The sequence below is a fragment of the Schistocerca americana genome, chromosome 8 (assembly GCF_021461395.2).
Source record: "Schistocerca americana isolate TAMUIC-IGC-003095 chromosome 8, iqSchAmer2.1, whole genome shotgun sequence".
Classification (NCBI taxonomy): Eukaryota; Metazoa; Arthropoda; class Insecta; order Orthoptera; family Acrididae; genus Schistocerca; species Schistocerca americana.
The window spans coordinates 469,852,320-469,867,653 of NC_060126.1; the positions used below are offsets into that span (position 1 = coordinate 469,852,320).

Sequence of the window (15,334 nt, forward strand, 5' to 3'; positions counted from 1 at the left end):
TAATGCAACTATTGTCACACAGAAAGTTTTATTAATTAGTGTTGTGCTGTTACAGAACTGTCACAGACATTTCCAACCGGGAAGTATTGTATGCACAGCAAGCTGCTTTGACGAGAAGACAGGACGGATTTTAACTGTAAAACTTGAACGACCGAGGATAAAAGATGGATGTGTTCCATCGATATTTCCTGGTTGTCCTTCCTATCTGTGATCGCAACTGGCTTTGCGGGAAATGCGGATGCGTCTGTAAGCAGCACAGCTTCAGAAAGCGATAAGTGAGAGTGTGAATTCTGCAGATCAATAGGAAAGTGAAAACAAAATTTCAACAATATCTCAGTTAACGGGGGGGGGGGGGGGGGGGGCGGGCGGCATAAGTCAACTTTTCTTCGGTCTGGACCATCATCAGCAAGACACAGTGTAATTTTTGTTAACTTTGAGAGAACAGGATCTGTACCTAATTTATGTTACTCTGTAGTTATTAATGAACAGTTGGAAGTTTCATTTTTTTTTATAAAGGAGTATCAATGAATAACTCCCAGAACAGGTATCAGTTTCCTATGAAAATAAATTAAATCTCCAGAGTATGAAGATAAAGAGCATTTATTAGAGATAATGCAAGGTATTTTAGATAAGCTTATTGAAGACTCTGATGATAAAGGATTTTTTCAGTTCGTGAAGTCCAGGTGGTGTTGGACGGAGCCGCTAGGAGCCGTCCAACTTGCCCTCAGTTTGTGGCCCGCTCCGACATTCTGTTGGAGGTTGCAGAGTCTCCATTACAACTGCATGAGTAGAACAGGGTGCTAGCCCCCGGCAGTCAGTGATCTAAACTCCTGATGAAGATTTCGGCTACTGCTGTGGAAAGCTCGAGTGTTTTATTCGAAATGACGCGTCTTGTAAACCGAGAAGATTTTATTGGAGTATGTTACCGCGAAAGATTCCGAGGACACGTAATTATCGTAATTCCAGGCAAAGACTACAGCACATGTTACATGGAATAAGAAAATATACTGAATTTCTTTTACAGTACTGGCTATAGACGGAAGTCTGAAAAGTGTTCCGGGGTATTAGACTCTGCCCTACACAAACCGAGCAACGGGGTAGTTTATTAAAGAGAAAGGGCATTGTAAAAGCCATCAGTCGGAGCATTTCACTCAGCGGCAGAGTGGGGGAACTGACGTCACTTTGTCAGCAAGTGGAAGGCTTCCGGTGGGGGTGGGTGGAAGGATGCACAGCTGGGCTGCCACTATCATACGATGGTGCCGCCAGCAGTCACAGCAACATTTGTCTGCTCTCTCTGTGATTCCAGCTAAAATCACATGTATCTCAGGCTGACATCAAAAATGGTTCAAATGGCTCAGAGCACTATGGGACTTAACATCGGAAGTCATCAGTCCCCTAGAACTTAGAACTAATTAAGCCTAAATAACCTAAGGACATCACACACATCCATGCCCGAGGCGGGATTCGAACCTGCGACCGTAGCGGTCGCGCGGTTCCAGACGGAAGCGCCTAGAACCGCTCGGCCACAAGGGCCGGCGAGGCTGAAATCATCTTGGGTTATGGTTTGGAGGACGAAGGTGGCGTGCCACATGCACAACAGCAGACAGGAAGGAAGACACCATATATATGGTACAAGGTAAGGAGATAGCGGGGTGCTCTCAGAGTATACGTAGCAAGCGGTGGCGTTAGTCAGGCGGGAAAAATTTGCGGATAGCACGAAGGCAGTGCGTCCCAGAGGTGTTTTTGTTTTTAAACATCCATTGCTGGGCGAACAGGAACCATCGAGAGGGGGAGGTGTTCAAACAGACAGCGTAGCTGATGGACCGCGTCATGAACTGAAATTAAAAGTTCTAAAACTACAAGGCATTAGCGATTTGGTGTAATGAATAAAGAGAAAAAAGAACGGTTAAAGAGTCCTAACGAAGGAAAACGTATGTCTCGAATTAAAATAATAAAATGTTATTGTTTTGTAACAGGGGCAAGAGGCCTGACTTTTGGTGGGGGATTTGGCGATCATCTGTTTGCTCAGTTGATTTCTAACGGTTATGTGAAACATGGACGCCAGGTTGTTAAAAAACGTGGTACAGAACGTCACTCTTAGTTTCATCTTGACATACAACGGAAGTACCCCAGGAATAACATGATTCGAATACACAGTCCTTTAAAAAATATCCGAGTGGGATGGAAATCGGTAGATACGATGAACATGTAAAGAAGGACAAATTTCAGGAAAAAATGGAATATTTATTCAAGAGAGAGTGGTTCACGAAATGAACAAATCTATAACTCGTTGGTCCACCTCTGGCTTGATGCAGTAGTTATTGGGCTTGGCATTGGTTAACAGAGTTGTTGGATGTCCTGTGGGATATCGTTTCATATTCTGTCCAATTGGTGCGTTAGATTGTCAAAATACCGAGCTAGTTGGAGGGGCCTGCCCATAATGCTTCAAAGCCGCGCGGAGCGGCCGCGCGGTTAGAGGAGCAACGTCACTAATTGCGCGGCCCCTCTTGTCGGAGGTTCGAGCCCTCCCTCGGGCATGGGTGTGAGTGTTGTCCTTAGCGTTCAGTTAGTTTAAGCAGTGTGTACGTCTAGGGACCGAAGACATCAGCAGTTTGGTATTAAGAATTCACACACTTTTGAACATTTGACTGCTTCAAAAGTCCTCAATTGGGGAGAGATCCGGTGACTTTGCTGGCCAACATGGGGTTTGGCAAGCACTAATACAAGCAGTAGAGAATCTCGACCTCAGTGGGCGGGCATTATCTTGCTGAAATGTGAGCCCAGTATGGCTTGTCGCTGAGGCCAAGAAAACGGTCCTACCATATCGTCGACGTACCGCTGTGGTATAACTGTGCCGCCGATGCTAAAAGGGGTCCTTCTATGAAAATAAGTGGCACTCTAAACCATCACTCCTGATTATCGGCCGGTATGACTGGCGATAGTTACGTTGGTATCCCACCGCTGTATGGGGCGTCTCCGGACACGCCTTCTGTGGACATCAGGGCTCAGTTCGAAGCGGAACTCATCACTCGCACATGGCAAGAGTCTCCTCCGCTTGTCTTCGTGCATTTCAAACCCCATCATCGCAAGAAAGGTCGCCGGATCCCTCCCCAACTGAGGACGTTTCAAGCATTGTGGGTAGGGCCCTCCAACTAGCTCCGGAATTTGGCGTTCTAAAGCCTCAGTTCGTCACAACTTGCCACTTTATCCCTCAGGAGGACATCCGACAGCTCCATCAGTCAATCCTGATTTTGTGAAGTTCTTTCTCTTGAATAAATCATCCAATTTTCCGGATAGTCTAATAATTTGTTTGTCCGTAATGTTCATCACAGCTAGCGATTTCCGTTGCATTCGGATAATTACTTACAGATGCTTCGTTCCAAGTGCCCAGTTAAAATATAGTGGAGTTTGACTCTGACGTGCTAGTTGGCATGTCCTTCACGATAAACAGCGAAGTTTTGAAATTAGATTTTGTGCAATGTTATATCATGTCACTAGACTTAGGCTTGCACTGGAGATGATCACTGTGTGATTGAAATCGATATGCAATAATAAAAAGAAAACAGCTTCATATTTATACGACCAACACCGGAGTTTTTCTTTTTCGCAGTAGTGGAGTGTAGGCGACGAAGAGCGGTTGCAAGTCAGAAAATTTCTGGCTGCATGTCAACAGGACTTTCTAGTTTGCAACTGATTAACATGGCTGATTTTTCACATGAAGAATGCCACAGCATACTTCTGCCTTGGGTTTTCCTCTTTTGGATACATTGACATTTCTCATTCTTCTGTTTCCGTCTAAGAATTTTAAATAGTCCTTTGAGACGGATCATACTGCATTTGGGGACCTTACACGCCTGCCTTAACAGATTTTCAGCAATATCTTTAACACGTTCATGCTGGCGCTGAGAATTTTGTTTCTCACCGAGGAGCAGCGGTCGTATTCCATGGCCGTAGGCTACTATTTTGGTATATTGACCTTTTATTTAAAGAAATGCCTTAAGACCATTTTCTTTTTTTAAAAAGGGATCACATAAAATAAATTTACTCTAGATTAATCAAAAATTATGTAATATTTCATTTTCTCACAGAGCTCACTCGTTGAAGTGCATTGTGTTCATAGCTGTTTGTTCCGCCTGACTGGTAGGTAATGCATGAAACGGTAGTGTTTTGCAGGTAGCGTAGTTTGTAGGGTCAGGCGGAAGCAACTAGTGGTACACGCTGCTCAGTGGATTTATCGTGCGCCACAGGTGGTATACGCCGGCGTGAACGTATTAAAATCAAAGGCAACTGTATGCGCTGGGGATAGATGGAATGGGTTCATAACTTTAGCTGACTCAACAATCGTGTGCAAATCTTGCGGAACAAAGACGTTAGCGCATGGCACTTGGAACTGTTAACAGAAGCATCGTTTGGTACACAAAAAGACTTCCTAACACATATATCTACATTCGATGTTGATAAATCCCTCTTCCTCAGAGACGCTTTTCTTGCCACCGCCAGTCTATAGTTCATATCCTTTCTACTTCGGCCATCATCAGTTATTTTACTGTACATTTAGAAAAACTCATCTACTACTTTTAGTGTATCGTTTCCTAATCTAATTCCATCAGCATCGCGTGATTTAACTCAACTGGTTTCTATTAGCCGTATTTTGCTTTTGTTGACGTTCATCTTATACCCGTCTTTCAAGACACTGCTCACTATGTTCAACTGCACTTCCAAGCCGTTTGCTGTCTCTCACAGAATTACAATGTCACTGGCGAAACTCAAAATTTATATTTCTTCTCCCTGAAGTTTAACTTCCTTGTCCGAATTTTTCTTTGGTTTTCTATACTGCCTTCTCAGTGTACAGACTGAACAAAAACACTCATTCCCTTTTCGACCGCTGCTTCACTTTCATGACCCTAGTAAATATAGGTAAACTAGTTGATCTGAACAGATTGTTGGGATTTCTGGAGAGTGGGATATAGTACTAGGAAAGTTGTCGTCGGCGTACTGGAGGAGATGTACAGGTGGAATATGTTTAGCTGTGTAGAGGATATACAGTATGTAACCACTCCTTTTGTCGATAAGAAATTGTAATTTGTAAATATAAGTAATTGTTGCATATAGTAAATTAAATTATCAATACTCATTAAATTAACATTAATATTAAACAATATTAAAATCACTTAGAACCTATTGGTTTAAGGAATATGCAGCTGTAACCATTGTACTTTTTCGTTATACGGATATAATAACGTGAGGCATTCTTGCATTTCTGTTACTATTACTGCTGTTCTTCCTTCTGATACGACCCTGCATTTAATCTGTATTGCGTTGCTTGTAGTTGTTACGAGAGAAAAATACATATTAATCTGAAAATAAAGCTGTTTTCCTTGAAGTAGCACAAGAGATATCTCGAAGTAACAGATTAACTGAAACTGATTTAAAATTTTATCACATATTTAGATACATTGGGAAATTGTAGGAACTTTAATAGACAATATTTGGGATATTTTGAAACCATAAAAACTATGTGACTTCATTCAAAAGTGTTTTTTATAGTAATAAACAGCACGAAATTTACGTGATGAAGCAGAACGTTCTTCAGCTGTCAGTATTAGTTGTTTACTCACTCAATAACGGATATCTCTGGATCCCACCCTCGTGCAATTGTCGGCTTTACTTAAACTTTAATTGAAGGTTTAGAAATTTTGTACTGAGACAGCTGGAAAGGATATTTCACTCAAATCAGATAAGCTTCCAGAGAAGAGTGTTTTATGTGTTGTACTACTTCTAACCGTGGAACTGTTTTTTTGCGTAAAGTCAGGAGCAAAAAATCACGTAGACTACGAAATTCTGTCTTCCCTCCCAGCAACGTTAAAGAAAGAAGACCTGCGTGGAAGACTGTACATCATCGTATTGTTCTCCTGTGCTCACATTGAAAATACAAGAGTCCTTGAAAGATACAGGGTTACAATTTGTGAACTGTATGAAATAAAATCGTCATAACTTCTGAACGGTTTGCGTTAGGACGTCCAAACTGCACCGGTTGGACGCGGAGCATGAGGAAATTAGTACGCGCTGTATGGTTTGTTTAGCGACGAAGTCCACTTTCCTCAATAAGTAAGATTTAGGGGACTGAGAATCCGCATTTCGGGATATAGAAGTCTCTTCGGCCTCAACGGGTGACTGCGTCACGGAATAATCGGCGCGATATTCTTTGATGGCACAGTGACTAACGAACGGTACGTGAAGGTTTTGGAAGATGACTCCATCTGCTTTATCCAAAGTTATGCCGACTTCGGCAAGATGTGGTTCATGCGAGACTGAGTTCGACTCCATCGAAGCAGGAGAATGTTTGATCTCCTGGAGGAGCACTTTGGGGACCACCTTCTGGCTCTGTCGTACTCAGAGGCCACTGGCATGGACGTCGATTGGCCGCCATATTCTCCGTATCTGAGCACGCGCGACTTCTTTTTCTGGGGCTATATTAAAGACAAGGTGTACAGCAAAACCCCAAAAACTATTGCTGAGCTGAAAACAGCCATTCGGGATGGCATCGACAAAATCGATGTTCCGACACTTCAGCGGGTCATGCAGAATTTCGCTATTCGTCCGCGCCACATCATTGATGGCAGGTATATCGAACATGTCATAACCTATATCCGAATATCTGTAGTGACGTTTACACGTTGAGTAAAGTGTGTGTGAACGCCGTGGATTGTAATTAATGTACGTTTTTTTCATGTTGTTGTTAAGGTCTTCAGTCCAGAGACTGCTTTGATGCATCTCTCCATGCTACTCTATCCTGAGCAAGCTTCTTCACTTCTCAGTACCTACTGCAGCCTACATCCTTCTGAATCTGCTTAATGTATTGATCTCTTGGTCTCCCTCTACAATTTTTACCCTCCACGCTGTCCTCCAATACTAAATTGGTGTTCCCTTGATGCCTCAGAATATGCCCTACCAACCGATCCCTTCTTCTAGTCAAGTTGTGCCACAAATTTCTCTTCTCTCCAATTCTATTCAGTACCTCCTCATTAGTTATGTGATCTACCCATCTAATCTTCAGCATTCTTCTGTAGCACCACATTAGCGAAAGCTTTTATTCTATTCTTGTCTAAACTATTTACCGTCCACGTTTCATTTCCGTACATGGCTACACTCTATACAAATACTTTCAGAAACGAGTTCCTGACACTTAAATCTATACTCGATGTTAACAAATTTCTCTTGTTCAGAAACGCTTTCCTTGCCATTGCCAGTCTACGTTTTATATCCTCTCTACTTCGACCATCATCAGTTATTTTGCTCCCCAAATAGCAAAACTCAACAACGGTCGTATAGTGGCGTCTTGTGGTTTGTTAATCACCACGGGGTTGCTGATACAGCTGTGCCGGAACTTCATTTGCGTTTCGCCGGAGAAGATTAACCAGCGGAACTGCCTGTATCCTGCTCTCATCATCGTAACCCGCCGACATCGTGCTGCCCAACGCAACGCTTCGTATGCAACAAAAAGTTAAGAGATTTCGCCGAAACGCTATCGCCTGACCTAGAAACTTTCTTTCTCTATTAAAAGTATAAGAATTACAGACTCTATTCGAATAAATTGTTTGTTTAGTTTATGTTTGCTTTCTGCTAACGTAAATAAAATTACAATCAGTGAATTAAAAGTTGCCTGGTAGTCATTGTTGAAACACCAGTATATATAAACTTCTTCCTCTCATTAGAACTAATTCTCTTTGCATGTCAAAATTATTGTAGTTATTTTATGTAGTTTTATGTATTGTTATGAGACTAGATATACGAAAGTGACTAATAAGAGTATTTTGTCGCGAAATATTGTGTCGGGCGAAAATTACGGCGACCGCCATAATTGCTTGCGTTCTCACCAATAACGTAAAAGCTGCTATTCCCGTATTGGTGCATTTCTTGACTTGAGCGGGAATTATAAATGTCAGCTGTCAAATCGAGTAGGGACTGTTTACCCAGTAATAAAAGTTTTTGATATTGTATTGCTACGAGTCGTAGTATTAAGAGACACTGGTTATACTCAAAAGTGGGTACATGTATGGTGAACCCCCTCAGTGTTCATGTAATTATTAACAGTATTGTGTGTGATTCACGAAATTTTGTCACTTTTTCTAATTCCTTTCAGATATTGTCTTAGATGTCTTTGAAGGCCGGAGTGGCCGAGCGGTTCTAGGCGCTACAGTCTAGAACCGCGAGACCGCTGCGGTCGCAGGTTCGAATCCTGCCTCGGGCATGGATGTGTGTGATGTCCCTAGGTTAGTTAGGTTTAAGTAGTTCTAAGTCCTAGGGGACTGATGACATCAGAAGTTAAGTCCCATAGTGCTAAGAGCCATTTGAACCATTTGTCTTTGAAGTTATGAGAATATATACTCAATTTTGTCGGTTCAGGTTAATTTCAGAGCACTTTCTCGTCAATATTAGAGTTTTCAGTTCATAAACATGGTGGGATCGTGACCAATTGAGAAGTATAACAAAGAGTGTGGTTTTGCAACTAGAATTTTGGATGACTCCACAGTTCAGATTTTGATAATTATTTTTCCTGTGGGTTGAAGTCATCACAATAGGAATCGTCATGGAAGATTAAAACTGTGTGCCAGACAGAGGCACGATCGTGGAACCTTGCGTATTGCAGACAGAGCTATCCAGCAAAGGTTTCGGGTTAGAGTCCCTGTCAGACACACAGTTTTATTCTACTTAGAAGCTTTTAAAAACAGCGCACAGCTTGCCGTTGAGTGGAAGATTCGCCCCGCGAGCGAGGAGAGGAGCCAGCGCAGCGCAGCGCTTACTCACCCATGGAGGGCCGGACGATAGCCACGGGCAGCCCGAAGCCCTCGTCGCGCACCAGCTGCTCGGCCACCGCCTTGGTCAGTGTGTACGTGTTGGGGTAGCCGAGCGGCAACCTGCACAGTGGTCACACACTCAGCTCTAACTGACCCCTCCTCTCGCGTCTGCAGCTGATGCATAGGCGCTGGACGTAAATATGGAAATATCGTTAGAAATGCATGCCTGAACATACATTCACCGCGATGGAATTATCCAAAAAGAACAGAAATCGTCAGATGTTACGTAAATGCACAGACAAACAAATGAAAAACTGAATGACTTATTCAAACACATTAAACACATTAGACACATTGTAAATCACGCATTGGACAAGTATGTGCCGAAAAAGTGGGTTACCGACGGAAAAGTCCCACCGTGGTTTAACAGCGCAATTCGGAGAATGCTCAGGAAGCAAAGGCAGTTGCACTCGCGGTACAAGAAAGATCGGGAGAATGAGCACAGGCAAAAGTTAGTAGAGATTCGTGCTGCTGCAAAAAGAGCGATGCGCGAAGCATTCAACCACTAGCACAGTCATACCTTAGCAAAAGATCTTGCTGAAAACCCAAGGAAATTCTGGTCTTACGCAAAATCGGTAAGCGGGTCGAAGGCTTCCATCCAATCACTCACTGATCAGTCTGGCCTGGCAACGGAAGACAGCAAAACGAAAGCTGAAATTTTAAATTTAGCATTTGAGAAATCTTTCACGCAGGAGGCTCGTACAAACATACCGCGTTTTGAGTCTCGTACAGATTCCCGTATGGAGGACACAGTGATAGACATCCCTGGGGTTGCGAAGCAGGTGAATGGGTTGAAAATAAATGAATCGCCAGGTCGTGATGGGATTCCAATTCGGTTTTACAGAGAGTACTCTACTGCATTGGCTCCTTACTTAGCTTGCATTTATTGCGAATCTCTTGCCCAACATAAAGTCCCGAGCGACTGGAAAAAAGCGTAGGTGACGCCTGTATATAAGAAGGGTAGAAGGACGGATCCTCAAAATTAGACCTATATCCTGAACATCGGTTTGTTGCAGGATTCTCGAACATATTCTCAGTTCGAATATAATGAATGTCCTTGAGACAGAAGTTGCTGTCCATGCATCAGCACGGCTTTAGAAAGCATTGCTCCTGCGAAATGCAACTCGTCCTCTTTTTCACATGATATCTTGCCAACCATGGAAGAAGGGTATCAGACGGATGCCATATTCCCTGACTTCCGGAAAGCGTTTGACTCGGTGCCTCACTGCAGACTCCTAAGGTACGAGCATTTGGGACTGGTTCCCAAATATGTGAGTGGCTCGAAGACTTCTTAAGTAATAGAACCCAGTACGTTGTCCTAGATGGTGAGTGTTCATCGGAGGTGAGGGTATCATCTGCAGTGCCCCAGGGACATGTGGTAGGTCCGCTGTTTTCTATCTACATAAATGATCTTTTGGATAGGGTGGATAGCAATGTGCGGCTGTTTGCTGATGGCGCTGTGGTGTACGGGAAGGTGTCGTCGTTGAGTGACTGTAGGAGGATACAAGATGACTTGGACAGGATTTGTGATTTGTGTAAAGAATGGTAGCTAACTTTAAATATAGATAAATCTAAATTAATGCTGATGAATAGGAAAAAGAATCCCATAATCTTTGAATACTCCATTAGTAGTGCAGCGCTTGACAGTCACTTCGATTAAATATTTGGGCGTAACATTGCAGAGCCATCTGAAGTGGGACAAACATGTAATGGCAGTTGTGGGGAAGGCGGATAGTCGTCTTCGGTTCATTGGTAGAATTTTGGGAAGATGTGGTTCATCTGTAAAGGAGACCTCTTATAAAACACTAATACGACCTATTCTTGAGTATTGCTCGAACGTTTGGAATCTCTATCAGGTCGGATTGAGGGTGGACAATGAAGCAATTCAGAGGCGGGCTGCTAGATTTGTTACTGGTAGGTCTGATCATCACGCGAGTGTTACGGAAATGCTTCAGGAACTCGGGTGGGAGTCTCTAGAGGGAAGGAGGCGTTCTTTTCGTGAATCGCTACTGAGCAAATTTAGAGAACCAGCATCTGAGGCTGACTGCAGTACAATTTTACTGTCACCAACTTACATTTCGCGGAAAGACCACAAAGATAAGATAAGAGAGATTAGGGCTCGTACAGAGGCATATAGGCCGTCATTTTTCCCTCGTTCTGTTTGGGAGTGGAACAGGGAGAGAAGATGCTAGTTGTGGTCCGAGGTACCAACGCCACGCACCGTATGGTGGAGTGCGGAGTGTGTATGTAGATGTAGATGTAGATGTAGAAACAAGAGTTTTACAAACTGAGCAAGTCGCCAACGTTTTGGTCCACCTCTGTCCTTATGTAAACAGGTACTCGGCCTGCCTGTGATTAATAGAGTTGACAGATGGCCTCCTGGGGGATATCGTATCAGATTCTGTCCAACTGGCGCGTTAGATCGTCAAAACACCGAACTGGTCGGAGAACCCTTTCCATAATGCTCCAAATGTTCTCAGTTGTGGAGAGGTCCGAAAAACTTTCTGGCCAAAGTAGGGATTGGCAAGCACGAAGACAAGCAACAGAAACTCTCGTCGTGTGCGGATGGGCATTATCTTGCTGAAATGTAAGCCCTGGATGGCTTGCCATAAAGGGCAACAAAACGGAACGTCAAACATTTTCGACGCACCGCTGTGATGTGACAGTGCTGCGGATGGCAACATAAGGGGTCCTTATGAGAAATAAAACGACACCCCAGAACATCACTCCTGGGTGTTCAGACCCTGTGGTCCAGGGCGTCTCCAGACACGTCTTCATCCTGGAATCTCATCGACTGGAGACGCCCCGGAGAGTGCTGGGATTCCAGTCCGAATGTCGCCCATTTTAAGGCCCGACAGCCATGACTGATGGTCTCAGGTGCCATTTTATTTCGACGAAGAATCCCTTAGGTTGTCATCCGCCGCTCTCTCACAGCACAGCGGTACGTTGAAAATGTTTGACGTTCCGTTTTGTTGCCCTTCAAAGTTTCAAATGGCTCTCAGCACTATGGGACTTAAAATATGGGATCACCAGTCCCCTAGAACGTAGAACTGGCCCCGCGGAATTAGCCGAGCGGTCTGGGGTGCTGCAGTCATGGATTGGGCGACTGGTTCCGGCGGAGGTTCGAGTCCTCCCTCGGGCATGGGGTTGCGTGTTTGTCCTTAGGATAATTTAGATTAAGTACTGTGTAAGCTTAGGGACTGATGACCTTAGCAGTTCCATAAGATTTCACACACTTTTAAACATTTTTTGAACTTAGAACTACTTAAACCTAAATAACCCAAGGACATCACACACATCCATCCCGAGGCAGGATTCGAACCTGCGACCGTAGCGGTCGCGCGGTTCCAGACTGAAGCGCCTAGAACCGCTCGGCCACACTGTTGCCCTTCATGTCAAGCCATATTGGCCTTACATTTCAGCAAGATAATGCCTGCCCGTACACGGTGATAGTATCTACTGCTTGTCTTTGTTCTTGCCAGACCATAGCTTCGCAAATACTGTTGCCTGTTCTCTTCCCATTTGCGAACGTTTCGGACATTGCCGATGGGGCCCTCTAACCATCTCGTGATTTTGACTATTTAACCCTCCAATTGGACAGAATATGCCTTGATATCTCTCAGGAGGCCAGCCAAAAATTGTATCAATCAGTGCCCCAGCGAATAACTATTTGGATAACGGCCAGAGGCGGATAACGCGTTATTCACTTGCTCAGGTTGTGAAGCTCCTTCTCTTGAATAAATCATCCAATTTCTCTGAAACAGTTATACTTTGTTGTATATGCAGATCACATCTACTGCGATTTCCGTCCCATTCGGATAATTCTTACGTGGTAAGTCGTTTTTTTACCGTAGAGTGTAAATGCAATCGCTAGTCAGCCCTGCAGTTTGCGCTGTCGTATTACCAGGAACGGCATCTTTGCCATGTAAATACACTCCTGGAAATGGAAAAAAGAACACATTGACACCGGTGTGTCAGACCCACCATACTTGCTCCGGACACTGCGAGAGGGCTGTACAAGCAATGATCACACGCACGGCACAGCGAACACACCAGGAACTGCGGTGTTGGCCGTCGAATGGCGCTAGCTGCGCAGCATTTGTGCACCGCCGCCGTCAGTGTCAGCCAGTTTGCCGTGGCATACGGAGCTCCATCGCAGTCTTTAACACTGGTAGCATGCCGCGACAGCGTGGACGTGAACCGTATGTGCAGTTGACGGACTTTGAGCGAGGGCGTATAGTGGGCATGCGGGAGGCCGGGTGGACGTACCGCCGAATTGCTCAACACGTGGGGCGTGAGGTCTCCACAGTACATCGATGTTGTCGCCAGTGGTCGGCGGAAGGTGCACGTGCCCGTCGACCTGGGACCGGACCGCAGCGACGCACGGATGCACGCCAAGACCGTAGGATCCTACGCAGTGCCGTAGGGGACCGCACCGCCACTTCCCAGCAAATTAGGGACACTGTTGCGCCTGGGGTATCGGCGAGGACCATTCGAACTGTCTCCATGAAGCTGGGCTACGGTCCCGCACACCGTTAGGCCGTCTTCCGCTCACGCCCCAACATCGTGCAGCCCGCCTCCAGTGGTGTCGCGACAGGCGTGAATGGAGGGACGAATGGAGACGTGTCGTCTTCAGCGATGAGAGTCGCTTCTGCCTTGGTGCCAATGATGGTCGTATGTGTGTTTGGCGCCGTGCAGGTGAGCGCCACAATCAGGACTGCATACGACCGAGGCACACAGAGCCAACACCCGGCATCTTGGTGTGGGGAGCGATCTCCTACACTGGCCGTACACCACTGGTGATCGTCGAGGGGACACTGAATAGTGCACGGTACATCCAAACCGTCATCGAACCCATCGTTCTACCATTCCTAGACCGGCAAGGGAACTTGCTGTTCCAACAGGACAATGCACGTCCGCATGTATCCGGTGCCACCCAACGTGCTCTAGATGGTGTAAGTCAACTACCCTGGCCAGCAAGATCTCCGGATCTGTCCCCCATTGAGCATGTTTGGGACTGGATGAAGCGTCGTCTCACGCGGTCTGCACGTCCAGCACGAACGCTGGTCCAACTGAGGCGCCAGGGGGAAATGGCATGGCAAGCCGTTTCACAGGACTACATCCAGCATCTCTACGATCGTCTCCATGGGAGAATAGCAGCCTGCATTGCTGCGAAAGGTGGATATACACTGTACTAGTGCCGACATTGTGCATGCTCTGTTGCCTGTGTCTATGTGCCTGTGGTTCTGTCAGTGTGATCATGTGATGTATCTGACCCCAGGAATGTGTCAATAAAGTTTCCCCTTCCTCGGACAATGAATTCACGGTGTTCTTATTTCAATTTCCAGGAGTGTACATAACAAGTGTCAGTCGTGGTCAAAACAGTGTTCTCTGTAATTGTGAGTACATTATTTTAGAGTTTAGTGAAGTCGAACATGGCAGAATAGTTGGTTCTCGTATGGTGAGTGCTTGTGTAACCACAGTATACGAAGTGTCTGGTGTTTCAAGAGGCAGCTTATCTAAGATTCATACCGCATACAGGAAAATCAGGAAAACTGATCATGTACTGTCACGACGCATGTCTTGAGTGACCGCGAAAGAACGTCATTGAAGAGGATTGTCACGAAAACTAAGAGGATCACAGCTGCAAATGCCACTGCACAACTGAATATCGCACTCGCGAACCATGGCAGCACCAAAGCATCACGAAGGGAGTTCCATAAGCAAATAATTGCAGAGTGAGCTGGAATTTCGAAAGCAGTCAACGGTTATGCGAATGCCCGTAGCAGGAAAACGTGCTGCCGAAGTTGTAAAACATAGAACGTAGAGAGTTTTCACCGGCGTTGAGCCACAATCATACAATACATTTCAAAAGAGTAGGCCGCCGTTTGACTGTGTATAATTATGGTTTTATATTGTAATAAAAAGCAGTCAAATGACACTTTACGCTTTTGAAAAAATGGTCTATGGAGCATTGGAAGAAAGTAATTTGGTCGGATGAGTCTTGCGTCTTGTTGCACATGATTTGCAACTTGTAGCTGAGTTTACATAACCAGGGTGAAACATGATGGGCGTTCGGTGATGAATTGGGAGCAACGTCACGGTATTCCATGAGCTCTATGGTTACGCTGCAAGGTCGCGTTACTGCAAAAAATTATAAGAACATCTGGGCTCATCAGGTCCTTCCCATGGTACAATTTGCTTGTTTTCTAATAGTGACGCTATGTTCCAAGACGACAACGCCTATGCTCATACAGCTCGCATCGTCCAATACTGGCTTTGTGATCGTCAGGATGAACTGTCACATCTCTCCTTCCCACCCCAGTCACCACATGTCAATATTGCTGAGCTTTGTGGTCTACCGGGTGATCAAAAAGTCAGTATAAATTTGAAAACTGAATAAATCACGGAATAATGCACATAGAGAGGTTCAAATTAAAACACATGCTTGGAATGACATGGGGTTTTATTAGAAC

General features: G+C 44.9%; 1 protein-coding gene across 1 annotated transcript in view; it reads right to left on the reverse strand.

Annotated features, from left to right (window-relative positions):
• LOC124545015 (fatty acyl-CoA reductase wat-like) overlaps positions 1-15,334 on the reverse strand; it is a 208,390-nt gene that overhangs the window by 52,567 nt on the left and 140,489 nt on the right. The window contains exon 6 of the mRNA XM_047123792.1: positions 8,809-8,918. Coding sequence (XP_046979748.1) covers positions 8,809-8,918 — 110 coding nt within the window. The remainder of the gene's footprint in view (positions 1-8,808; positions 8,919-15,334) is intronic.